General features: G+C 51.0%; 1 protein-coding gene across 2 annotated transcripts in view; it reads left to right on the top strand.

The window, feature by feature from the left end:
- The window catches only part of SLC15A2 (solute carrier family 15 member 2), an 83,130-nt gene that overhangs the window by 24,155 nt on the left and 33,217 nt on the right, over positions 1-25,758 (top strand). For both annotated transcript variants that reach the window (XM_069732627.1, XM_069732626.1), the window contains exons 3-15: positions 10,139-10,226; positions 15,267-15,408; positions 15,572-15,664; positions 16,343-16,442; positions 16,528-16,618; positions 16,713-16,790; positions 18,792-18,874; positions 21,741-21,827; positions 23,639-23,728; positions 23,812-23,856; positions 24,861-24,893; positions 25,215-25,303; positions 25,395-25,476. In XM_069732627.1, the coding sequence (XP_069588728.1) occupies positions 10,139-10,226; positions 15,267-15,408; positions 15,572-15,664; positions 16,343-16,442; positions 16,528-16,618; positions 16,713-16,790; positions 18,792-18,874; positions 21,741-21,827; positions 23,639-23,728; positions 23,812-23,856; positions 24,861-24,893; positions 25,215-25,303; positions 25,395-25,476 (1,101 nt within the window). The remainder of the gene's footprint in view (positions 1-10,138; positions 10,227-15,266; positions 15,409-15,571; positions 15,665-16,342; positions 16,443-16,527; positions 16,619-16,712; positions 16,791-18,791; positions 18,875-21,740; positions 21,828-23,638; positions 23,729-23,811; positions 23,857-24,860; positions 24,894-25,214; positions 25,304-25,394; positions 25,477-25,758) is intronic.

Genomic DNA, 25,758 nt, shown 5'->3' with positions numbered 1-25,758 from the left:
GTAACCCACCAATCCCAGGAATTGTCTCACTTCTTTTGCGCTGGTAGGTCTTGGCCAATCCCTTATGGCGCTTATTTTCTCGGGATCTGGTGCTACTCCCTCCGAACTCACGATGTGTCCCAGGTACTGTACCTTTGGCTTGAGAAGGTGACATTTGGATGGCTTGACTTTCATGCCATACCTGGATAAGGCTTCGAACACTTCTGCCAGGTCTATTAAGTGTTGTTCGTAAGTCTTTGAGTAGACGATCACATCATCTAGGTACAGGAGGACGGTCTCGAAGTTCTTGTGTCCGAGGCAGCATTCCATCAGCCGCTGGAAGGTACCGGATGCGTTGCAGAGTCCGAACGGCATGCGATTAAATTCACATAGACCCATTGGTGTGGTGAATGCCGTCTTTTCCTTATCTCGCTCAGCCACAGGGACTTGCCAATACCCGCTTGTTAAGTCTAAGGTGGAAAAATAATTAGCAGATTTCAAAGCAGTTAAGGACTCTTCTATCCTAGGCAAGGGGTAGGCGTCTTTATGGGTGATGTTATTAATCTTCCGGTAGTCTACGCACATTCTCATGGTTCCGTCCTTTTTTTTGACAATCACTAGAGGGGCCGCCCAGGGGCTACAGCTGTCTCTTATTACCCCGGCCTGTTTCATCTCCCTCAGCATATCTTTTGCACATTGATAGTGAGCGGGCGGTATGGGTCTATATCTTTCTTTTATTGGGGGATGGTCACTGGTGGGGATTGTGTGTTCTACCCCTTCTATCCGTCCGAAGTCCAATGGGTGTTTACTGAAGACTTGTTCATATTCCGTCACTAGCCTATACACCCCTTGTTTTTGATGGGTAGGTGTTGAATTTATGCCCACGTGTAGCTGTTGGCACCAATCCTCCATTTCTCCATCTGAGCCATTGCCTTCCACCTGACAGGTTGGTTCTAAGGGCTCAATGGTTGTGATGGCATTGTTGTCAACAGTATATAGCTTTGCCATTGTAGCATACCTTGGCAAAGTGACCTCTTCCTCTCCACAGTTCAAAAGTCGTACCGGCACTCGTCCCCGGTGTACCTCGACTATCCCTCGTGCTGTGAGTATAGTGGGCCTGCTGTCGGTGTACACTGGTTCTATTAAGGCTTGATAATCTCGTCCCTTAGTACCAATGGCTGCTCTACACCATACCAGCATTTCTGTTTTTGGTGGGATTACAATAGATGTTGGATCACTTACCCTCACACTGCCGATTTCTCCACCTGCAACTTCTACCTGTTGCCTTAACATCAATACTTTTATTTCCCTCCGGAGAACTCTCTGCTGGCAGGATTGGGCAGTTTCAGCAATTTGCTGTAAGACAGAAATGACTTCGGAAAAGCAGTTCTCTAACACATTCATTCCTATCAATACAGTTGGTTCACAGTTCCGCCGGTCAACATCAACAACAATTATACCCTGTTTCTTCAATTCTACTTTACCAATCTTTATGGTCATCTCCCTGAATCCTAGTTTCGGTACCAACTTACCATTACTGGCCCATATATCTAGTTCAACATCAGAGGGCCCTTTATCAATATCTGCATCAGCCCAGTACCTCTTATAAAGGATATACGGTATAGATGAAATCTGGGAACCTGTGTCCAGCAAAGCGTTGAGGGGAATTCCGTCCAGCACGATAGGGATAATGGGTCGTCCTCCGATGTACCTGTCGTGCCAGGGTGTTGGGCCTTGAAAGTTCATTCCTGCGAAGCGGCCCGCATTCCCAGGGGATTCCCGTTTAAATCACAATCTCGTGCAAAGTGGCCTGGCTGCTGGCAACGGCGGCAAATGGGCTGTCCATCCGGTTGGTAGCGGTCGCGGGGTCGTCCTCTCCATGTCGGGTATCTCCGGGGTCTCATCCATGGAACACCTTCTCTACGGTTTGACAACTCCATCTTGGGTCCTCTCATCTCCTGCATGGTTTTAGCCATTGAAGCAACAACATCAGTTAAAGAGTCAAGCTTTTGTTGAAGAGCCTCATTAGTACTGGGCCCCAGGGGCTTAGCAATGGCCCCAGACATAGCTGATGTCACTGGCACTCCATGTTGTTGAGGAGCCTCTGCCATGAGTTGCGCAGGATCCTGATCCCGAGGTGCCTCTGCCAGCTGGAGACGTATAGCGCTCTCCTTTAATTGGGCAAATGTCAATTCAGGGTTCTTAAAAACAAGCATGCTCACATGCCCCCGGTGAGAAGGGGTGTAGAGTCCCTCAATAAATTGATCTCTTAGCAGTTTATCGGCTCCGGTGTTAAAAATGGGTTCAGCCAGTGTAAGTGATTTAAGGGCTTCCTGCAGGTTTAAGGCAAAGTCTCTCACGCCCTCATTAACTTTTTGTTTGCAATTAAAGAATCGTACTTTAGCTTTGCTGCTGGCCGTGGTTTCAAATGTAGCTTTTAATCCAGCAAATATGCGTTCAACAGTGCCTTTTAGATCAGCTGCCCATGCTGTGACTTCTCGCTTAGCATGGCCACTTAACTGCATCATCAGGAGACTAACACGCTGAACTTCACCCACAGGGAACATGTCAAAATGGGCCAGCATCTTTTCTCTGAAATCGTCAAGGGTATTAGGCTCACCTTCATACATTGGAAGCCATGGGCCACCCGGGGTATATGGCATCAGCACCGGCATGATGGGCGCCACTCCTTGCACCGCTGCGCTACCGGACTCTCTATCGACACTCTGTCTTTCAGCTGCATTAGCGTCGCCGGGTGCTGCGGCGTCTCCGTGCTGCGACATACTGTGCCCCCTTAGTTAATCCGGACCCTTCCGGTCCTCCGCTTCCGTCGGGATAGTGTAGATTCGTTCCGCTGTGCAGCAGGATCGATTTTCCCCTTGCTCTGATGTCAGAGCGCTCAGCTTGGTGCCGCCCACAATGACACGCCCCCTGCTGCTCCCACCCACCGCGCTCTGTAATGGCGGATTCTGAAGTTTTTCAGTTAGACTGGGGCTCAGGTGATGGCGTAGCTCAATTAACAGTCTCGTGCCTAACGGTTATGAAGTGATTACCTCAGGGGATGGCGGCCATCTTTACTCCATTATAACCAATGGGGAAAAGTCACTTTCAATAGTTTTCAATGGAGAATGGATTTTTCTTTAATAAAGTCAATTTTCAAGATTTTTCATCCAAGTTTTCACAGTTTTGGGCTCCAATCACGGCACACAATACCCGGTATACGGGCTGGCTAGATCCTGTTCGTGACGCCAATTGTGACGCCCAAGAGACCGGGGTACCCAGCACCGGACCAATGGGGTCTGTCTCTTGAGGGGGGTGTCACGGGTGGCTTGACCCGGTGCTGTGGCCTCAGGCAATGCACAGTGTAAAGGGTATCGTGAGGGAACAGGCACTTACTTGATCAGCAGCAGGTTCTCCCAGCGGCGATGATCCCAATCCTGGATAGATGGCTATTGTCCAAATGAAAGACTGAGGCACTGAAACGTTTAACCAGTTTACTTTAACAAAAAAGGATTTACAACCAGTCCTGTCACCGGAGTCTGTATGGGAACTCTGAGTTACTTTGACCCTGCCGGGGTCTTCGCCTCTTATTGTACGCAATATCTGTGTGGCCCTGCTGCTGTATGTGAACTGGCTGCCGGCCCAATCTGTCCCCTCCGGGTCCTGGTTCGACGGGCAACCCGAGTCCTTTTATCGGCTTACCCCCTCCAGGAGTACCGCTGAACTCTGTGTCTGTTGCTGCGTCCGACCCTAGTGAAGCTGATATCACCTCACGTTTTTCCGGTTGCTGTATTATATGTAATGAATACAGCCACGGATCCGGTATCCGTCTTTGCGCCTGTTCTGGGTAGTGATTAATGCTACCCGGTTCTCACAATGTCCTTTTTCTCTATCCCTCTTCTCCTCAGGCCGGTGATTTAGGCCTGGTAACAGTCACAGGGCTGTTAGAGATTCAACTGTATGACCTCTCACTTTCAGCTCCTTAGCCCAACTGCCAGTTCTTCTCTCAGACCAGAATGGATCAAGGGGAGTCTCTGGAGCTCCCCCTTCTGGCCGGAGGTGGTAGTGCAGTCTTGCTATTTTAGTATTTGCTTTTACTGTCAGTAACTATTTTTGTGGCAAATACCCCTAGGGGTGCCACACATGCTTCCTGTCAATGTTCCAGTGTTGGACTTGTTTTTCCTGGATCATTCCTGTGGCCTGCTGCTCTGCATAGCTAAGTTCTTCTTTGCTATTTGTTTGCTATTTTTTCTGTCAAGCTTGTCTAATTGTTTTGCTGGAAGCTCTGGGACGGAAAGGGTGTACCTCCGTGCCGTTAGTTCGGTACGGAGGGTCTTTTTGCCCCCTTTGCGTGGTTTTCTTTAGGGTTTTGTGTAGACCGCAAAGTTATCTTTCCTATCCTCGCTCTGTTAAGAAAGTCGGGCCTCACTTTGCTGAATCTATTTCATCCCTACGTTTGTCTTTTCATCTTAACTCACAGTCATTATATGTGGGGGGCTGCCTTTTCCTTTGGGGTATTTCTCTGAGGCAAGGTAGGCTTATTTTCTATCTTCAGGCTAGTTAGTTTCTCAGGCTGTGCCGAGTTGCATAGGTAGAGTTAGGCGCAATCCACGGCTGCCTCTAGTGTTGTTTGGAGAGGATTAGGGATTGCGGTCTGCATAGTTCCCACGTCTCAGAGCTCGTTCTATTATTTTGGGTTATTGTCAGATCACTGTATGTGCTCTGACCTCCATGTCCATTGTGATATTGAATTGCCTATCACAACAGTACAGGAAGCCAAAAGTGCTAATGGTTCTCAATAGAGGGAAAAAAAAAGTTCTGAGACCATTTTTTTTCCTTTGCACTGTGTTTTGCCTTTTTTTTCCCCTAGACATTTGGGTGGTTCAGGACAGAGGTGTAGCAATGGACATTAAAGGTCTGTCTTCATGTGTGGATCAGCTCACGGCAAGAGTTCAAAATATTCATGATTTTGTGGTTCAGAATTCTTTGTTAGAACCGAGAATTCCTATTCCAGATTTGTTTTTTGGAGATAGAACTAAATTTCTGAGTTTCAAAAATAATTGTAAACTATTTCTGGCTTTGAAACCTCGCTCCTCTGGTGACCCAGTTCAACAGGTTAGGATCGTCATTTCTTTTTTGCGTGGCGACCCTCAGGACTGGGCATTTTCTCTTGTGTCAGGAGATCCTGCATTGAGTAATATCGATGCGTTTTTCCTGGCGCTTGGATTGCTGTACGATGAGCCTAATTCAGTGGATCAGGCAGAAAAAAATTTGCTGGCTCGTTGTCAGGCTCAGGATGAGATAGAGGTATATTGCCAGAAATTTAGAAAGTGGTCCGTGCTCACTCAATGGAATGAATCTGCGCTGGCAGCTATGTTCAGAAAGGGTCTCTCTGAAGCCCTTAAGGATGTCATGGTGGGATTTCCTATGCCTGCTGGTTTGAATGAGTCTATGTCTTTGGCCATTCAGATCGGTCGACGCTTGCGTGAGCGTAAATCTGTGCACCATTTGGCGGTATTACCTGAGATTAAACCTGAGCCTATGCAGTGCGATAGGACTATGACCAGAGTTGAACGGCTAGAACACAGACGTCTGAATGGTCTGTGTTTCTACTGTGGTGATTCCACTCATGCTATCTCTGATTGTCCTAAGCGCACTAAGCGGTTCGCTAGGTCTGCCACCATTGGTACGGTACAGTCAAAATTTCTTCTGTCCGTTACCTTGATCTGCTCTTTGTCATCGTATTCTGTCATGGCGTTTGTGGATTCAGGCGCTGCCCTGAATTTGATGGACTTGGAGTATGCTAGGCGTTGTGGGTTTTTCTTGGAGCCCTTGCAGTGTCTTATTCCATTGAGAGGAATTGATGCTACGCCTTTGGCCAAGAATAAGCCTCAATACTGGACCCAGCTGACCATGTGCATGGCTCCTGCACATCAGGAGGTTATTCGCTTTCTGGTGTTGCATAATCTGCATGATGTGGTCGTGTTGGGGTTGCCATGGCTACAAGCCCATAATCCAGTATTAGATCGGAAATCCATGTCTGTGTCCAGCTGGGGTTGTCAGGGGGTACATGGTGATGTTCCATTTCTGTCAATTTCGTCATCCACCCCTTCTGAGGTTCCAGACTTCTTGTCTGATTACCGGGATGTATTTGATGAGCCCAAGTCCGATGCCCTACCTCCGCATAGGGATTGTGATTGTGCTATCAATTTGATTCCTGGTAGTAAATTCCCAAAAGGTCGACTGTTTAATTTGTCCGTGCCTGAGCACACCGCTATGCGCAGTTATGTGAAGGAATCCCTGGAGAAGGGGCATATTCGCCCGTCATCGTCGCCATTAGGAGCAGGGTTCTTTTTTGTAGCCAAGAAGGATGGTTCGCTGAGACCTTGTATAGATTACCGCCTTCTTAATAAGATCACTGTTAAATTTCAGTACCCCTTGCCATTGTTATCTGATTTGTTTGCTCGGATTAAGGGGGCTAGTTGGTTCACCAAGATAGATCTTCGTGGTGCGTATAATCTGGTGCGAATCAGGCGAGGCGATGAATGGAAAACTGCATTTAATACGCCCGAGGGTCATTTTGAGTATCTAGTGATGCCGTTCGGACTTGCCAATGCTCCATCAGTATTTCAGTCTTTTATGCATGACATCTTCCGAGAGTACCTGGATAAATTCCTGATTGTGTACTTGGATGACATTTTGATCTTCTCGGATGATTGGGAGTCTCATGTGAAGCAGGTCAGAACGGTTTTTCAGGTCCTGCGTGCTAATTCTTTATTTGTGAAGGGATCAAAGTGTCTCTTTGGTGTGCAGAAGGTTTCATTTTTGGGGTTCATCTTTTCCCCTTCTACTATCGAGATGGATCCTGTTAAGGTCCAAGCCATCCATGATTGGACTCAGCCGACATCTCTGAAAAGTCTGCAAAAGTTCCTGGGCTTTGCTAATTTTTATCGTCGCTTCATCTGCAATTTTTCTAGTATTGCTAAACCATTGACCGATTTGACCAAGAAGGGTGCTGATGTGGTCAATTGGTCTTCTTCTGCTGTGGAAGCTTTTCAAGAGTTGAAGCGTCGTTTTTCTTCTGCCCCTGTGTTGTGTCAACCAGATGTTTCTCTTCCGTTCCAGGTCGAGGTTGATGCTTCTGAGATTGGAGCAGGGGCTGTTTTGTCGCAGAGAGGTTCTGATTGCTCAGTGATGAAACCATGCGCTTTTTTTTCCAGGAAGTTTTCGCCTGCTGAGCGAAATTATGATGTGGGCAACCGAGAGTTGCTGGCCATGAAGTGGGCATTCGAGGAGTGGCGTCATTGGCTTGAAGGAGCTAAGCATCGCGTGGTGGTATTGACTGATCATAAGAACTTGACTTATCTCGAGTCTGCTAAGCGTTTGAATCCTAGACAGGCTCGTTGGTCGCTGTTTTTTGCCCGTTTTGACTTTGTGATTTCGTACCTTCCGGGCTCTAAAAATGTGAAGGCAGATGCTCTGTCTAGGTGTTTTGTGCCCGACTCTCCGGGTTTATCTGAGCCGGCGGGTATCCTCAAGGAAGGAGTAATTGTGTCTGCCATCTCCCCTGATTTGCGGCGGGTGCTGCAAAAATTTCAGGCTAATAAACCTGATCGTTGTCCAGCGGAGAAACTGTTTGTCCCTGATAGGTGGACGAATAAAGTTATCTCTGAGGTTCATTGTTGGGTGTTGGCTGGTCATCCTGGAATCTTTGGTACCAGAGAGTTAGTGGCTAGATCCTTTTGGTGGCCATCTCTGTCGCGGGATGTGCGTACTTTTGTGCAGTCCTGTGGGATTTGTGCTCGGGCTAAGCCCTGCTGTTCTCGTGCCAGTGGGTTGCTTTTGCCCTTGCCGGTCCCGAAGAGGCCTTGGACACATATCTCTATGGATTTTATTTCAGATCTTCCCGTTTCTCAAAAGATGTCAGTCATTTGGGTGGTCTGTGATCGCTTTTCTAAGATAGTCCATCTGGTACCCTTGTCTAAATTGCCTTCCTCCTCTGATTTGGTGCCATTGTTCTTCCAGCATGTGGTTCGTTTGCATGGCATTCCAGAGAATATCGTTTCTGACAGAGGTTCCCAGTTTGTTTCGAGGTTTTGGCGAGCCTTTTGTGGTAGGATGGGCATTGACTTGTCTTTTTCCTCGGCTTTCCATCCTCAGACTAATGGCCAGACCGAACGAACCAATCAGACCTTGGAAACCTATCTGAGATGCTTTGTTTCTGCCGATCAGGATGACTGGGTGTCCTTTTTGCCTTTGGCTGAGTTCGCCCTTAATAATCGGGCCAGCTCGGCTACCTTGGTTTCGCCGTTTTTCTGCAATTCTGGGTTCCATCCTCGTTTCTCTTCAGGACAGGTTGAGTCTTCGGACTGTCCTGGTGTGGATACTGTGGTGGACAGGTTGCAGCAGATTTGGACTCATGTAGTGGACAATTTGACCTTGTCCCAGGAGAAGGCTCAACGTTTCGCTAATCGCAGACGCCGTGTGGGTCCCCGACTTCGTGTTGGGGATCTGGTTTGGTTATCTTCTCGTCATATTCCTATGAAGGTTTCCTCTCCTAAGTTTAAACCTCGTTACATTGGTCCGTATAGGATTTCTGAGGTTCTTAATCCTGTGTCTTTTCGTCTGACCCTTCCAGATTCTTTTTCCATACATAACGTATTCCATAGGTCATTGTTGCGGAGATACGTGGCACCTATGGTTCCATCTGTTGACCCTCCTGCCCCGGTTTTGGTGGAGGGGGAATTGGAGTATATTGTGGAGAAGATTTTGGATTCTCGTGTTTCAAGACGGAAACTCCAGTATCTGGTTAAATGGATGGGTTATGCTCAGGAAGATAATTCCTGGGTTTTTGCCTCTGATGTTCATGCTCCCGATCTTGTTCGTGCCTTTCATATGGCTCATCCTGGTCGTCCTGGGGGCTCTGGTGAGGGTTCGGTGACCCCTCCTCAAGGGGGGGTACTGTTGTGAATTCTGTGGCAGAGCTCCCTCCTGCGGTCACAAGTGGTACTTCGGCTGATTCTCTCTGGGAGCTTCCGTTTGTGGAGGAAAGTGGTACTGCGGCTTCTGAGTTTCCTCCCTCAGGTGATCTGGTGAGGTCGTTAGGTGCTTCTCTACTTAACTCCACCTAATGCTTTGATCCATGCTTCCTGTCAATGTTCCAGTGTTGGACTTGTTTTTCCCTGGATCATTCCTGTGGCCTGCTGCTCTGCATAGCTAAGTTCTTCTTTGCTATTTGTTTGCTATTTTTTCTGTCCAGCTTGTCTAATTGTTTTGCTGGAAGCTCTGGGACGCAAAGGGTGTACCTCCGTGCCGTTAGTTCAGTACGGAGGGTCTTTTTGCCCCCTTTGCGTGGTTTTCTTTAGGGTTTTGTGTAGACCGCAAAGTTATCTTTCCTATCCTCGCTCTGTTAAGAAAGTCGGGCCTCACTTTGCTGAATCTATTTCATCCCTACGTTTGTCTTTTCATCTTAACTCACAGTCATTATATGTGGGGGGCTGCCTTTTCCTTTGGGGTATTTCTCTGAGGCAAGGTAGGCTTATTTTCTATCTTCAGGCTAGTTAGTTTCTCAGGCTGTGCCGAGTTGCATAGGCAGAGTTAGGCGCAATCCACGGCTGCCTCTAGTGTTGTTTGGAGAGGATTAGGGATTGCGGTCTGCAGAGTTCCCACGTCTCAGAGCTCGTTCTATTATTTTGGGTTATTGTCAGATCACTGTATGTGCTCTGACCGCTATGTCCATTGTGATACTGAATTGCCTATCACAACACAGTACATATAATCAGTATATATAGTCAGTATATAGTATGTATAGTCAGTATACAGTATATAGTCAGTATACAGTATATATAGTCAGTATACAGTATATATAGTCAGTATATAGTATATATAGTCAGTATACAGTACATATAATCAGTATATATAGTCAGTATACAGTATATATAGTCAGTATATAGTGTATATATAGTCAGTATACAGTATATATAGTCAGTATACAGTATATATAGTCAGTATATAGTGTATATATAGTCAGTATACAGTATATATAGTCAGTATATAGTGTATATATAGTCAGTATACAGTATATATAGTCAGTATATAGTATATATAGTCAGTCTGTTTCCATCCTATAGAGATGTTCACTGTCTCTTGCTCTTTGCAGACATTATGTGGCACCAACTACCCGCTGAGTATTCTCTTCATCATCGTGAACGAGTTTTGCGAGCGATTCTCGTTTTACGGCATGAAAGGTGAGTGTTGCCCTAGAATGAGCCCCGTCCTCTCCTCCCGGGGCCGCAGCCTCCGATCACCTCCCATCACCCATGGGACAATAAGGAGAAGATTCCTCCAAAGTTCCATAAACTGGGTGATGTTCTCAGCAGCCGCCTCCTCCTCTGTCAATTCAGTGGTTAAAAAAATCCGAACGCAGCAGCAGATACTTCATCACCACCTGGGGGCAAAGCTTCTGGAGCCATGAAACATTATATATATATATACACAGTACAGACCAAAAGTTTGGACACACCTTCTCATTTAAATATTTTTTGCATTTTCATTAGTATGAAAATTGTACATTCACACTGAAGGCATCAAAACTATGAATTAACACATGTGGAATTATATACTTAACAAAAAAGTGTGAAACAACTGAAATTACGTCTTATATTCTAGGTTCTTCAAAGTAGCCACCTTTTGCTTTGATGACTGCTTTGCACACTCTTGGCATTCTCTTGATGTGATGTGATAATTCATAGTTTTGATGCCTTCAGTGTGAATGTACAATTTTCATAGTCATGAAAATACAGAAAAATCTTTAAATGAGAAGGTGTGTCCAAACTTTTGGTCTGTACTGTATATGTATATATAATGTAAGGTCTGATCATCCCTATAATATCTGGAGATTTATTTATTTAATTTATTTATTTTACTCATTTCTATAGCGCCATTAATTCCACAGCGCTGTACACACATTATTGGCGCTGTCCCCAAAGCGGCTCACAATTCCCCCGGTCCTGTAACCCCATACTGTCTTTGGAATGTGGGAGGAAACCGGAGAACCCGGAGGAAACCCACGCAAACACGGAGAGAACATACAAACTCCCTGCAGATGTTGTCCTTGGTGGGGTTTGAACCCAGGACCCCAGCGGTGCAAGGCTGCTGTGCTAACCACTGAGATCACTGCCCGGGTGCTAACCGCTGTGCTGCCCGGGATCCTTATAATGTCTGGTCACCAGACTGGGGGCCCAGAGGAGTCACAGGACACATAAAACGTTTACAGAAAGTAGAGCTATAAACTTTTTGTGACATCTTCATCGCCCCCAAGTTGCGCCCCCCTCGGTACATGATGTTCCCCACAGCCCCGGCTTTGTACTGACTTTTTTCATTAGCAGAATGTCCTTGTGCGACCTCTGAGATGATCGCAGTTCTCAGCCAGATCCTGCATCCATGTACACTGTGCACACAGCACCGCACCCCCCCTGCACACTGCACCCCCTTGTGCACATTCCCCCCATTCACACAGCACCGTGCCCCCCGTGCACATTACCCCCATGCACACTGCATCGCACCCCCCCATGCACACAGCACCACACCCCCATGCACACTGCACCGAGCCCCCCGTGCACATTACCCCCATGCACACTGCACCGCGCCCCCATGCACGTTCCCCCCCTGTGCACACAGCATCGCACCCCCCCATGCACACTGCACTGCGCCCCCCATGCACGTTCCCCCCTGTGCACACAGCATCGCACCCCCCCATGCACACTGCACCGAGCCCCCCATGCACGTTCCCCCCTGTGCACACAGCATCGCACCCCCCCATGCACACTGCACCGAGCCCCCCATGCACGTTCCCCCCTGTGCGCACAGCACCGCACCCCCCATGCACACTGCTCTGTGCCCCCCCTGCACACAACGGGGAGGGCTGAGATGTCGGTATGTAGGTTAATAATGTCTTTCTCCCAGAATCGAGGTCAGCAGAGTCTCATTATCCACCAGGAATGTTCTGCGACTTCCCCCCAGACTTTGGGCCGATTCATTAAGACCAGCGGCACGTGCAGTAATGTGAACGGTGGACGTGTGACGCCAATGGAAGATTGAGGCCGTGCGCACACGTTGCGGATTTTGATGCTTTTCTACAGCATTTTTGGACGCACTGAATTGCATCAAATCCGCAGTGTAATGCACAACGAATGTTAGTAAATGGGAAATCCAGAATTGTTGAGCACATGCTGCGGAAAAATCCACGCGGAATTGCAGCATTTTATTTTCCGCAGCATGTCAATTCTTTTTGCGGAACTGCAGCGTTTCTGCAGCCATTGACTTCCATTGTGTCAGGCCAATCCGCAGCAAAACCGCAGGTTAAAAAAGATCAGCGGGTTTGCTGCAGAGTTGGGTGCGATAAACGCTGCAGATTGGGAGGGGGAAGAGTGTGTGCGGGGGTCTGCATGTGTGTGTGTGGGGGTCTGCATGTATGTGTGTGTGCGGGGGTCTGCATGTATGTGTGTGTGCGGGGGTCTGCATGTATGTGTGTGTGCGGGGGTCTGCATGTATGTGTGTGTGCGGGGGTCTGCATGTATGTGTGTGTCTGTGTGTGTGCGGGGGTCTGCATGTATGTGTGTGTCTGTGTGTGTGCGGGGGTCTGCATGTATGTGTGTATCTGTGTGTGTGCGGGGGTCTGCATGTATGTGTGTCTGTGTGTGCGGGGGTCTGCATGTATGTGTGTGTCACTGTGTGTGTGCGGGGGTCTGCATGTATGTGTCTGTGTGTGCGGGGGTCTGCATGTATGTGTGTGTGCGGGGGTCTGCATGTATGTGTGTCTGTGTGTGTGCGGGGGTCTGCATGTATGTGTGTGTCTGTGTGTGTGTGCACGGGGGTCTGCATGTATGTGTGTGTCTGTGTGTGCACGGGGGTCTGCATGTATGTGTGTGTCTGTGTGTGGGGGTCTGTGTAACCAGGCATCATCTGATAGGACTACTGCTCCCATCCGGCTATGAATGCTGTCACATATAATAGTGACAGCAGTAGCCGATGATGGGTTACAGGACCCGGGGTCTCTCGCCCTGTGGGGTTACAGGACCCGGGGTCTCTCGCACTGTGGGGTTACAGGACCCGGGGTCTCTCACCCTGTGGGGTTACAGGACCCGGGGTCTCACCCTGTGGGGTTACAGGACCCGGGGTCTCACCCTGTGGGGTTACAGGACCCGGGGTCTCTCACACTGTGGGGTTACAGAACCCGGGGTCTCTCGCCCTGTGGGGTTACAGGACCCGGGGTCTCTCGCCCTGTGGGGTTACAGGACCCGGGGTCTCTCGCCCTGTGGGGTTACAGGACCCGGGGTCTCTCGCCCTGTGGGGTTACAGGACCCGGGGTCTCTCGCCCTGTGGGGTTACAGGACCCGGGGTCTCTCGCCCTGTGGGGTTACAGGACCCGGGGTCTCTCGCACTGTGGGGTTACAGGACCCGGGGTCTCTCGCCCTGTGGGGTTACAGGACCCGGGGTCTCTCGCCCTGTGGGGTTACAGGACCCGGGGTCTCTCGCCCTGTGGGGTTACAGGACCCGGGGTCTCTTGCACTGTGGGGTTACAGGACCCGGGGTCTCTCGCCCTGTGGGGTTACAGGACCCGGGGTCTCTCGCACTGTGGGGTTACAGGACCCGGGGTCTCTCGCACTGTGGGGTTACAGGACCCGGGGTCTCTCGCCCTGTGGGGTTACAGGACCCGGGGTCTCTCGCCCTGTGGGGTTACAGGACCCGGGGTCTCTCGCCCTGTGGGGTTACAGGACCCGGGGTCTCTTGCACTGTGGGGTTACAGGACCCGGGGTCTCTCGCCCTGTGGGGTTACAGGACCCGGGGTCTCTCGCCCTGTGGGGTTACAGGACCCGGGGTCTCACCCTGTGGGGTTACAGGACCCGGGGTCTCTCGCACTGTGGGGTTACAGAACCCGGGGTCTCTCGCCCTGTGGGGTTACAGGACCCGGGGTCTCTCGCCCTGTGGGGTTACAGGACCCGGGGTCTCTCGCCCTGTGGGGTTACAGGACCCGGGGTCTCTCGCCCTGTGGGGTTACAGGACCCGGGGTCTCTCGCCCTGTGGGGTTACAGGACCCGGGGTCTCTCGCCCTGTGGGGTTACAGGACCCGGGGTCTCTTGCACTGTGGGGTTACAGGACCCGGGGTCTCTCGCCCTGTGGGGTTACAGGACCTGGGGTCTCTCGCCCGGTGGGGTCACAGGACCCGGGGTCTCTCGCACTGTGGGGTTACAGGACCCGGGGTCTCTCGCCCGGTGGGGTCACAGGACCCGGGGTCTCTCGCACTGTGGGGTTACAGGACCCGGGGTCTCTCGCCCTGTGGGGTTACAGGACCCGGGGTCTCACCCTGTGGGGTTACAGGACCCGGGGTCTCGCACTGTGGGGTTACAGGACCCGGGGTCTCGCACTGTGGGGTTACAGGACCCGGGGTCTCGCACTGTGGGGTTACAGGACCCGGGGTCTCTCGCACTGTGGGGTTACAGGACCCGGGGTCTCTTGCACTGTGGGGTTACAGGACCCGGGGTCTCTCGCCCTGTGGGGTTACAGGACCCGGGGTCTCTCGCACTGTGGGGTTACAGGACCCGGGGTCTCTCGCACTGTGGGGTTACAGGACCCGAGTTGCAGGAGACGCTTCCATTTTTGCATCTGTCTTGTGTTCTGTCATCCAGGACATTTTGGCTTCGGTTTCTCTCCTGCAGGAGCGAGGATCAGGCATGTGGAAAGCCGACATGCCCGCTCCTGCTTTCCTCAGCATGTACATGAGTGGTGTCTGTGTCCCAGCGCCGGCCCGGACACGTCCTCCACCCGCCTCGCACACATTGTAAACCGCACTTGGCAGCTTCGGTGATAAATTTCATCCATGGCGACTGCTGCGCTCGGGAACAGAATCACCGCTGGAAAGTTTCCCAGAATCTCCGCTCCCCAGAAAGAAAAGCAGAAAAATGTAACAAACAAAACAACAGATTCTGCGCTGAGATACAACGGGGGGCCGACCAGAGAAGCCCCCCGGGAACATGAGGAGCTGCCTGGAAATTATAGGGCTGGCGTCAGTGAAACACAAAATGGGGCAATTCACTGACAGCAAGCAGAGGTTAGGGCATCAGAAAATAATAACCCCACCGTCACCGTTCTTTAAGGTGTTTCGGCACAATATCGTCTGATAACTTTCTAATATGAAGACGTTGACTTTTGCCATTTTCCTGCAGCTTGGCTCGGCTGAGCCTCTGCCTTTGGGGGGCTCCATTCATCTGTCCATCTTTCCCTTCCAGCCGTCCTCACTCTGTATTTCCTGAATTACCTGCACTGGGATGAGAACTTGTCCACCACGGTCTACCACGCCTTCACCAGTCTCTGCTACTTCACCCCCATTATCGGCGCCCCCATTGCTGACGCCTGGTTGGGAAAATTCAAGTAAGACTCCTGTGCACGTCCTGGTGTCGGCGATGTTCTGGGATCGGGCCAGGCTGATGTCGCTGTGTGCATGCTGGGTGAATGATGGGAGTGATCCCCTGATCGGAGGATTGGTCGCCTTCTCCATCACCGGATGATCGTGACCTGTTGTCTGTTCTTGCAGCACCATTTTCTGGCTTTCCATCGTGTACGTCATTGGTCATGTGATCAAGTCAGTGGGCGCCATCCCGTCGGTGGGGAGCACAGAGGTGCACGTGTAAGTACTCCATGAGCTCCAGGTAATGGTGACTCGCGGTCCGTCACGGGCCTCATCTCCAGGTAATGGTGGCTCGTGGTCCGTCACGGGCCTCATCTCCAGGTAATGGTGGCTCGCGGTCCGTCACGGGCCTCATCTCCAGGTAATGGTGGCTCGCGGTCCGTCACGGGCCTCATCTCCAGGTAATGGTGGCTCGCGGTCCGTCACGGGCCTCATCTCCAGGTAATGGTGGCTCGCGGTCCGTCACGGGCCTCATCTCCAGGTAATGGTGGCTCGCGGTCCGTCACGGGCCTCATCTCCAGGTAATGGTGGCTCGTGGTCCGTCACGGGCCTCATCTCCAGGTAATGGTGGCTCGTGGTCCGTCACGGGCCTCATCTCCAGGTAATGGTGGCTCGTGGTCCGTCACGGGCCTCATCTCCAGGTAATGGTGGCTCGTGGTCCGTCACGGGCCTCATCTCCAGGTAATGGTGGCTCGTGGTCCGTCACGGGCCTCATCTCCAGGTAATGGTGGCTCGTGGTCCGTCACGGGCCTCATCTCCAGGTAATGGTGGCTCGTGGTCCGTCACGGGCCTCATCTCCAGGTAATGGTGGCTCGTGGTCCGTCACGGGCCTCATCTCCAGGTAATGGTGGCTCGTGGTCCGTCACGGGCCTCATCACTGTGATCCGTTCCTTCCAGGGCGCTCTCTATGATTGGTCTGATCGCCATCGCCTTCGGTACCGGCGGCATTAAGCCGTGCGTCTCCGCCTTTGGAGGTGACCAGTTTGGTGAAGAACATGTAAGTTGTGATTCCCTTGGGGGCACTTGGACTTTGTCATCGTCCTGGAGGGTGTTTCTCACCAAGATGTTTGGATTCTTTTTAGGCCCAAGAACGAGGGAAGTTCTTCTCCATCTTCTACTTGTCCATCAATGCTGGGAGCCTCATCTCCACCTTCGTGACCCCGGTGCTGCGAGGTGGGCGCTGACATCACATCTGCCCCGGGGTCCTGCGTTATCACCCGCCGCCATCTTTGGGGCCAGTCTCTGACTCTCTGCTCTTCCTTTGTAGGAGACGTTCAGTGTTTCGGCACGGATTGTTACGCGTTGGCGTTCGGGGTCCCGGCTGCGCTGATGTTTTTCGCACTCAGTAAGTAGATTGGAAGTTTCTTCAGTCCCTAAAACTGCAAAATTCCCGGAAATAATAATCGCGTCATCCAAACCCCCGAACGACAGATGTGACCAGGTACAAAGCAATGACGGATGTATCGCTGTGTATCCGATCGGCCGCTCAGCTACTCGTGAAATGAATGCGTCCTACATAGAGCGAAGGTTTCCGATCAGATCGTGTGCGACAGTAGCGGCCTCTGTGGACTCCGTCAGACATGGCTGCCGCCAGCCCAGACATAAGGGGGAGATTAGCAACTTCCACTCAACACTGACGTTACTGCACCAGAAGTGGTGGATGATGGAGGTCCGCGTCGGAGATGTCACCGATCTGCACATGGTGGAAACAATATTATCACATCCTCTGGATTCTCCTGTCCGGGGTCTGATCCTCGAGCAGAAATCCCAGCACCTCCGGCCTCGGCTGGTGTCACTGAGGTTATTAATGGTCGTCTGAGGAAGGTCACATGTTCCTTGTAATACTGTGAGCGCCTGCGTGGTCCAAACCTGCTCCCGCGGGTGCAGCGTCTCCAGACTTGTCTCCATCGGGCACATAGGGGACGTCATTGGTCGGTGATTACACAGGAGCTGCCGGCAGCGTCTCCAGACTTGTCTCCATCGGGCACATAGGGAACATCATTGGTCGGTGATTACACAGGAGCTACCGGCAGCGGATCCTGATGATTTGTACATTCGGCGGCAGAACCTTCCTCAGACGACCATTAATAACCTCACTGACAGCAGCCGAGGCCGGAGGTGCCGGGATTTCTGCACGAGGCTCAGACTCCGGACTGGAGAATCTACAGGATGTGATAATATTATTTCCATATTTCCACCATTTGCAGATCGCTGACGTTTCTGTCCGGTGCTCTCCATCATCCACCACTTCTTCTTGTGGTGTAAGTTTTGTGTTGTGTTCACACCATAAGGCAGATTTATTGTCTTCAAATGTTTTCACACTTTCCTAGAAAACTTTACAAAGTGTTTAGAAAAGTGGGAGTGGCTAAAAGGCCTAAACTGTGCCCTTTCCACAACCCCTTCTGCAGCCCCTTGAGTTGCCACCTCTCCAGTCACTTGCACAGCCCCTTGCACAGCCCCTTGTGCAGCTCCTTCCGCAGCCCCCTTGCACAGCCCCCTTGCGCAGCCCTTTGCACAAACCGTTCCACAGCCCCTTGCGCAGCTCCTTCGCAGCTCCTTTCACAGCCCCTTCCGCAGTCCCTTGCATAGTCCCTTGCACAGCTCCTTCCGCAGCCCCTTGCACAGCCCCTTCCACAGTCCCTTGCATAGTCCCTTGCACAGCTCCTTCCGCAGCCCCTTGCACAGCCCCTTCCGCAGTCCCTTGCATAGTCCCTTGCACAGCTCCTTCCGCAGTCCCTTGCATAGTCCCTTTCACAGCTCTTTCCACAGTCCCTTGCAGAGCCCTTTGCACAACCCGTTCCACAGCCCCTTGCGCAGCTCCTTCGCAGCCCCTTTCACAGCCCCATCGCAGCTCCTTCCGCAGTCCCTTGCACAAGCCCTTCCGCAGTCCCTTGCACAGCCCCTTCGCAGCCCCTTCCGCAGTCCCTTGCACAGTCCCTTCCGCAGTCCCTTGCAAAAGCTCCTTCCGCAGTCCCTTGCACAGCCCCTTCGCAGCCCCTTCCGTAGTCCCTTGCACAGCCCCTTCCGCAGTCCCTTGGACAGCCCCTTCCATAGTCCCTTCTGCAGTCTCTTGCATAGTCCCTTGCACAGCCCCTTTGGCAGTCCCTTGCATAGTCCCTTCTGCAGTCTCTTGCATAGTCTCTTTGCAAAGCCCCTTCCACAGCCTATTCCGCAGCCCCTTGCACAGCCCCATGCACGATGCGGATGAACGTGTCCTCTGTGTGTTTATCACGTGTGACCCATGCTCTTCACGGAGACATCTTGTCTCAGGTCACCTCAGGACACTTTGGAACTTTGCCCGTGTGCCCCCTCCCTGCTGACACTTGTTTTTTCTCGTTCCTTCTAGTCGTATTTGTCTCTGGCAGCGGCATGTACAAGAAATATCCGCCGCAGGGGAACATCCTGGCCTCCGTCTTCAAGTGCATTGGAGTAAGTTCTGGCGGAGAATTTGATGCAGAAAACGTATCAAAAAGTTTCGAAAACAAAATGCCATCTGAGGATCCGGATGATTCCAAACTTCATGATGACTCATGAATGCAGGCGACCCACGGAAACAGCGCGTCACGCTTCCTTCTCATGGAAGTGTCAATTTCCAGCCATAATTGCACTTTTAATGTGACATGTCATGTGACTGCACCATCCGTGGCGCTCAGTGGGCAGTCACTAGTGATCTGAGATGTGGTCATGTGACTGCACCGTCCGTGGCGCTCAGTGGGCAGTCACTAGTGATCTGAGATGTGGTCATGTGACTGCACCGTCCGTGGCGCTCAGTGGGCAGTCACTAGTGATCTGAGATGTGGTCATGTGACTGCACCGTCCGTGGCGCTCAGTGGGCAGTCACTAGTGATCTGAGATGTGGTCATGTGACTGCACCGTCCGTGGCGCTCAGTGGGCAGTCACTAGTGATCTGAGATGTGGTCATGTGACTGCACCGTCCGTGGCGCTCAGTGGGCAGTCACTAGTGATCTGAGATGTGGTCATGTGACTGCACCGTCCGTGGCGCTCAGTGGACAGTCACTAGTGATCTGAGATGTGGTCATGTGACTGCACCGTCCGTGGCGCTCAGTGGGCAGTCACTAGTGATCTGAGATGTGGTCATGTGACTGCACCGTCCGTGGCGCTCAGTGGGCAGTCACTAGTGATCTGAGATGTGGTCATGTGACTGCACCGTCCGTGGTGCTCAGTGGACAGTCACTAGTGATCTGAGATGTGGTCATGTGACTGCACTGTCCGTGGCGCTCAGTGGGCAGTCACTAGTGATCTGAGATGTGGTCATGTGACTGCACCGTCCGTGGCGCTCAGTGGACAGTCACTAGTGATCTGAGATGTGGTCATGTGACTGCACCGTCCGTGGCGCTCAGTGGGCAGTCACTAGTGATCTGAGATGTGGTCATGTGACTGCACCGTCCGTGGTGCTCAGTGGACAGTCACTAGTGATCTGAGATGTGGTCATGTGACTGCACCGTCCGTGGCGCTCAGTGGGCAGTCACTAGTGATCTGAGATGTGGTCATGTGACTGCACCGTCCGTGGCGCTCAGTGGGCAGTCACTAGTGATCTGAGATGTGGTCATGTGACTGCACCGTCCGTGGTGCTCAGTGGACAGTCACTAGTGATCTGAGATGTGGTCATGTGACTGCACTGTCCGTGGCGCTCAGTGGGCAGTCACCAGTGATCTGAGATGTGGTCATGTGACTGCACCGTCCGTGGCGCTCAGTGGACAGTCACTAGTGATCTGAGATGTGGTCATGTGACTGCACCGTCCGTGGCGCTCAGTGGGCAGTCACTAGTGATCTGAGATGTGGTCATGTGACTGCACCGTCCGTGGTGCTCAGTGGACAGTCACTAGTGATCTGAGATGTGGTCATGTGACTGCACTGTCCGTGGCGCTCAGTGGGCAGTAACTAGTGATCTGAGATGTGGTCATGTGACTGCACCGTCCGTGGCGCTCAGTGGACAGTCACTAGTGATCTGAGATGTGGTCATGTGACTGCACCGTCCGTGGTGCTCAGATGCTCCTTTTTTTTGCATTTTTTAGGAGTAAAGCGTCACCTGAGTTCTTATAATAAAGCATGTTAGTCCTCAGCAGTGCAAAGAAAAAAACCAAATTGGAGCAGTTTTGGGTCCACTGGAGAACTGTGCCAAAGAAAAGTTTTCTTACATTTCAAAAAGTCGTTGATAATTCCAGATCAAACATCCGGATGAGGAAAGCTGCAGCCAAAACAGCAAAAGACAAAACTGAGTAACGTAAAGATGCAAATGCAATAATGAACAAAGGGCAAACCCAAAAGCCATTATCAGACGATGAAGCGGGGTCCTGGGGTCTCTGCTCTCATCCAGTTTTCCTTGCTGTCAGTGAATACAAACTCTCTTGATCTTGTTACAGTTGTATCCAGTGCAGACAATCCTGTGTGAGCGGAGCGTCCCGGATACAATGTCATGAACCATCAGAGGAGTTTTCTGTGTTTATCTCCCTCATGATTGTCTCGGCTGATACATTGTAACAAACCACCAGGGCAGGAGGGAGATTTGAGCTGTTTAATTCTGCTCCCAAAAAATGTTTCCATTCAATGACCGCAAAGAGAGATTTGGAAAATGGATGAACTACCGGCAGCAGAACTGGCTTCATCCGCACTTTGCATTTATTACTGCGCTGTTATTATAGTGGTTACAGAGGCCACAAGCCACCCTGGAGGCTGCAGACCCATCATAGTGGCTGCAGACCACCTTGGGGGCCACAGACCCACCCTGGAGGCCGCAGACCCATTGTAGTGGCTGCAGACCACCTTGGGGGCCACAGACCCACCCTGGAGGCTGCAGACCCATCATAGTGGCTGCAGACCACCTTGGGGGCCACAGACCCACCCTGGAGGCCGCAGACCCATTGTAGTGGCTGCAGACCACCTTGGGGGCCACAGACCCACCCTGGAGGCTGCAGACCCATCATAGTGGCTGCAGACCACCTTGGGGGCCACAGACCACCCTTGGGGCTGCAGACCCACCCTTTGGGCCACAGACCACCCTTGGGGCCGCAGACCCACCCTGGGGGCCACAGACCACCCTGGGGGCCACAGAGCACCCTGGGAGCTTCAGACCCACCCTGGGGGCCAGAGACACCCTGGCACAAGTGTTGGTGTTCTTTGCGACAGGGTGCAGCTGATTCACAGATCCCCTGTTGTCACATATTGAGGGGCCCGTTTGTCTCCTATCCTGGGGCCCTGGGGCTTTGCGCTCTGCCTCTGGCGTTCCTCGGAGTGGCCCTGTTGGTGATCTTCTCATGTTGCTGGTTTATTTTAGTTCGCCATCAAGAACCGCTGGAACCATCGCTCCAAGCAACATCCCAAGAGGGATCACTGGCTGGACTGGGCCTCCGAGAAGCATTCGGTGAGTACACGGCGTCGACCGTGGAGGACGAGGATCAATCACCGACCAGGAAATGCATCTGATTGGACAGGAGAGTAGACAGTGGATCAGGGTGAATGAGGGTTATAGTCCAGTAATGATGGCGTTCCCCGCGGAGCGCGCCGTCCTGCGAATAATAACAATAATCCATTCATCAGCGTCCGGTCACATCACATCGTACGAGCAAAATGTTCACCTGTCTGACTGCAGATCTGCAAATAGGAAACCTGCGGCAAGTACATAAAGTAACGGAAATGGGGAAACACCCAAACCGGGAGACATAAAGCACGAACACCACCGATCACCGTGCTGGAAACACGTCCTGGTATCCGACTCCCCAGATCAGTCTGATTACGGCCATACCAAACTCATAAAGTCGTATTTTATATTTTATTCCCCATTTTCTGAGACCTGTAGATTGTACTGGTGCTGCTCTGACATATTCACCACATGGAGACACCAAGAAACACCGGCTACCACAGCAGAATAGTGAGCGCAGCTCTGGGGTATAATACAGGATCAGTAATGTATGTACACAGTGACTGCACCAGCAGAATAGTGAGCGCAGCTCTGGGGTATAATACAGGAGGTAACTCAGGATCAGTAATGTAATGTATGTACACAGTGACTGCACCAGCAGAATAGTGAGTGCAGCTCTGGGGTATAATGCAGGATGTAACTCAGGATCAGTAATGTAATGTATGTACACAGTGACTGCACCAGCAGAATAGTGAGTGCAGCTCTGGGGTATAATACAGGATGTAACTCAGGATCAGTAATGTATGTACACAGTGACTGCACCAGCAGAATAGGGAGTACAGCTCTGGAGTATAATACAGGACGTAACTCAGGATCAGTAATGTAATGTATGTACACAGTGACTGCACCAGCAGAATAGTGAGTGCAGCTCTGGAGTATAATACAGGACGTAACTCAGGATCAGTAATGTAATGTATGTACACAGTGACTGCACCAGCAGAATAGGGAGTACAGCTCTGGGGTATAATACAGGATGTAACTCAGGATCAGTAATGTAATGTATGTACACAGTGACTGCACCAGCAGAATAGTGAGTGCAGCTCTGGAGTATAATACAGGAGGTAACTCAGGATCAGTAATGTAATGTATGTACACAGTGACTGCACCAGCAGAATAGGGAGTACAGCTCTGGGGTATAATACAGGATGTAACTCAGGATCAGTAATGTAATGTATGTACACAGTGACTGCACCAGCAGAATAGTGAGTGCAGCTCTGGAGTATAATACAGGATGTAACTCAGGATCAGTAATGTAATGTATGTACACAGTGACTGCATCAGCAGAATAGTGAGTGCAGCTCTGGGGTATAATACAGGATGTAACTCAGGATCAGTAATGTAATGTATGTACACAGTGACTACACCAGCAGAATAGTGAGGGCAGCTCTGGAGTATAATACAGGATGTAACTCAGGATCAGTAATGTAATGTATGTACACAGTGACTCCACCAGCAGAATAGTGAGTGCAGCTCTGGAGTATAATACAGGATGTAACTCAGGATCAGTAATGTAATGTATGTACACAGTGACTCCACCAGCAGAATAGTGAGTGCAGCTCTGGAGTATAATACAGGATGTAACTCAGGATCAGTAATGTAATGTATGTACACAGTGACTCCACCAGCAGAATAGTGAGTTCAGCTCTGGAGCATAATACTGGACCTATTCAGAATCGGTATAGCGCATGTATTCCTTTCATATCTTGTCTTTTGCTTTTCTGCTTTGTACATTTTATCTTTGATTTTCATTTCAGAAAAAGCTGATCACAGAGGTGAAGATGGTGACTAAAGTGCTGTTCTTGTACATCCCGCTGCCGATGTTCTGGGCGCTTTTTGACCAGCAGGTAAGTAACTGGAAATATTGAGGAATATACGGAGGAAACTGTCAGCAGGGAGGTCTGTGCAGTGACATGATTTCTCGTTTTAGGGATCTCGCTGGACTCTACAAGCCACGAGAATGAACGCAGATTTTGTGAGTTCTTGTCCTCTGCGATTCCTTCTTTCTTGCTCGTCGCCCGCGGAGTCTCCAGGCAGCGTCGGATTTTGCTCCTTGCAGTTTGTGGTCGGACATTTCCTTCTTCATCTGCAACGGGGCCCAAAGAGGAAAGCGTAGTGGGGTCCCGGATCAGGGGTCTCCTGAGGGCCCCGGGGTCATGCTGACTGTTCAGATGCACAGTATCGGGGGCGCTGACCGCAGCTCATGTGCTCAGGAGGGTCCTCTTCTCGGCCGCTCCTGGTCACACGGACGACGCGTTTATCACCATTGTTTCCGCGGTGGAGCGTCAGCGGCGCTCGTTTAGCCGGGATCCATCATTAGCAGCCCTCCATCCCCCTCCAGTAAAGAAGAGCTGCAGCAGCTGGTCCCTCTCTCCTACTGGCCTTGTGGGGGGATCACCTCAAGCCCCCTGTGCCAGGGTTGGATGTGCGAGCTCCAGCAGGGGGCGCTGTGGGCTGTGCAATCGGACTGCACATTGATACAATCACTTCAGCGCCTCCGAGCTTTGGGCATGCTGGGACTTGTAGTGTTGCTGGAGATCCTGCTCTATAGGAATCAGGCACGGTGACTTTTGCCTTCAGTTTCTGACTCTTTTGGCCGTAGAATCTGAAATGTGAAATAATTAATTCTTACAACCAGGCCCATCTGGCAATTCTGCCAAATGCCAGAAGGGCCTGTCTGGTTATGGCCCGCCTTATCTGCAGCGTTGTTAACAGAATTGGTGTCCTCAGGACCCCCATACTGGTAAGAGTCGTGATGGAGCAGAAAGTCGCTGACGCCGTCACTTCCCCCAGCAGCCGCGGGGATCATTAGAAATATTGGTCTTGTAGTAAATCTTCCTTTCCTGCATCCAGGGTAATATTAGTGGTTGGGGACGGGGACAGCATGGGCCCGTGTAATTTAAAATGCCAGGGCTGAATTACATCCCCAGTCCGTACCTGCTTACAACCTGAGAATCGCTGATTTCTGTTTATTTTCAGGGAGGATTTGTCATTCAGCCGGACCAGATGCAGGTAAGAGTATATAGTATACGGCCAGTTGTGTCGCTCCGCCGTGCATGCGTGTATACCGCATAGGTGACCGCGATCGAGGATCCAGGAACGCCACCTGTTACACTCCACTCACAGCCAAAGCTGCGGTCACTATGCTGTTTTAATAAACTCTGATTAGTTTGCAAGTGCAACATTTTGACAGCAGCTCTGGAGGTGATTGGAGGATAAGATGTAACAACAGAATACTGAGTGCAGCTCTGGAGGTGACTGGAGGATAAGGCAGGATGTACAGTACCTCTGGTACATGATGAGGACAATGAATCTTGCCTTCCTCTTTCTCAGATCTTGAATCCTCTGCTCATTCTTATCCTGATCCCGATCTTCGACCTCGGCATCTACCCGCTGATCAAACTCTGCAAGATCAATTTTAAGTGAGCAGCGACCGAGTAAATCATCTGTTCTTATGGGGGGGGAGGGGGGAATTATGATACAAGGAGTAATAATCACTCTCATCATCCTCAGGCCTATTCCCAAAATGACAATTGGTATGATCCTGGCAGCCCTGGCCTTCGCAGTGGCCACAGTTGTAGAGATAAAGACAAATGTAAGTGAAAGACCGCCATGTATCTAAGCCTATCCCTGTACGATACTGACTGCTGAGCCGTGTATCTAATAATCTCCTCTGTGATACTGTCTGCTGAGCCGTGTATCTAATCCTCTCCTGTGTGATACTGTCTGCTGAGCCGTGTATCTAATCCTATCCTGTGTGATACTGTCTGCTGAGCCGTGTATCTAATAATCTCCTCTGTGATACTGTCTGCTGAGCCGTGTATCTAATCCTATCCTGTGTGATACTGTCTGCTGAGCCGTGTATCTAATCCTATCC

This window comes from Ranitomeya imitator, chromosome 7 (assembly GCF_032444005.1).
Source record: "Ranitomeya imitator isolate aRanImi1 chromosome 7, aRanImi1.pri, whole genome shotgun sequence".
Lineage (NCBI taxonomy): Eukaryota > Metazoa > Chordata > Amphibia > Anura > Dendrobatidae > Ranitomeya > Ranitomeya imitator.
This window is presented reverse-complemented; position numbering and strand designations above follow the sequence as displayed.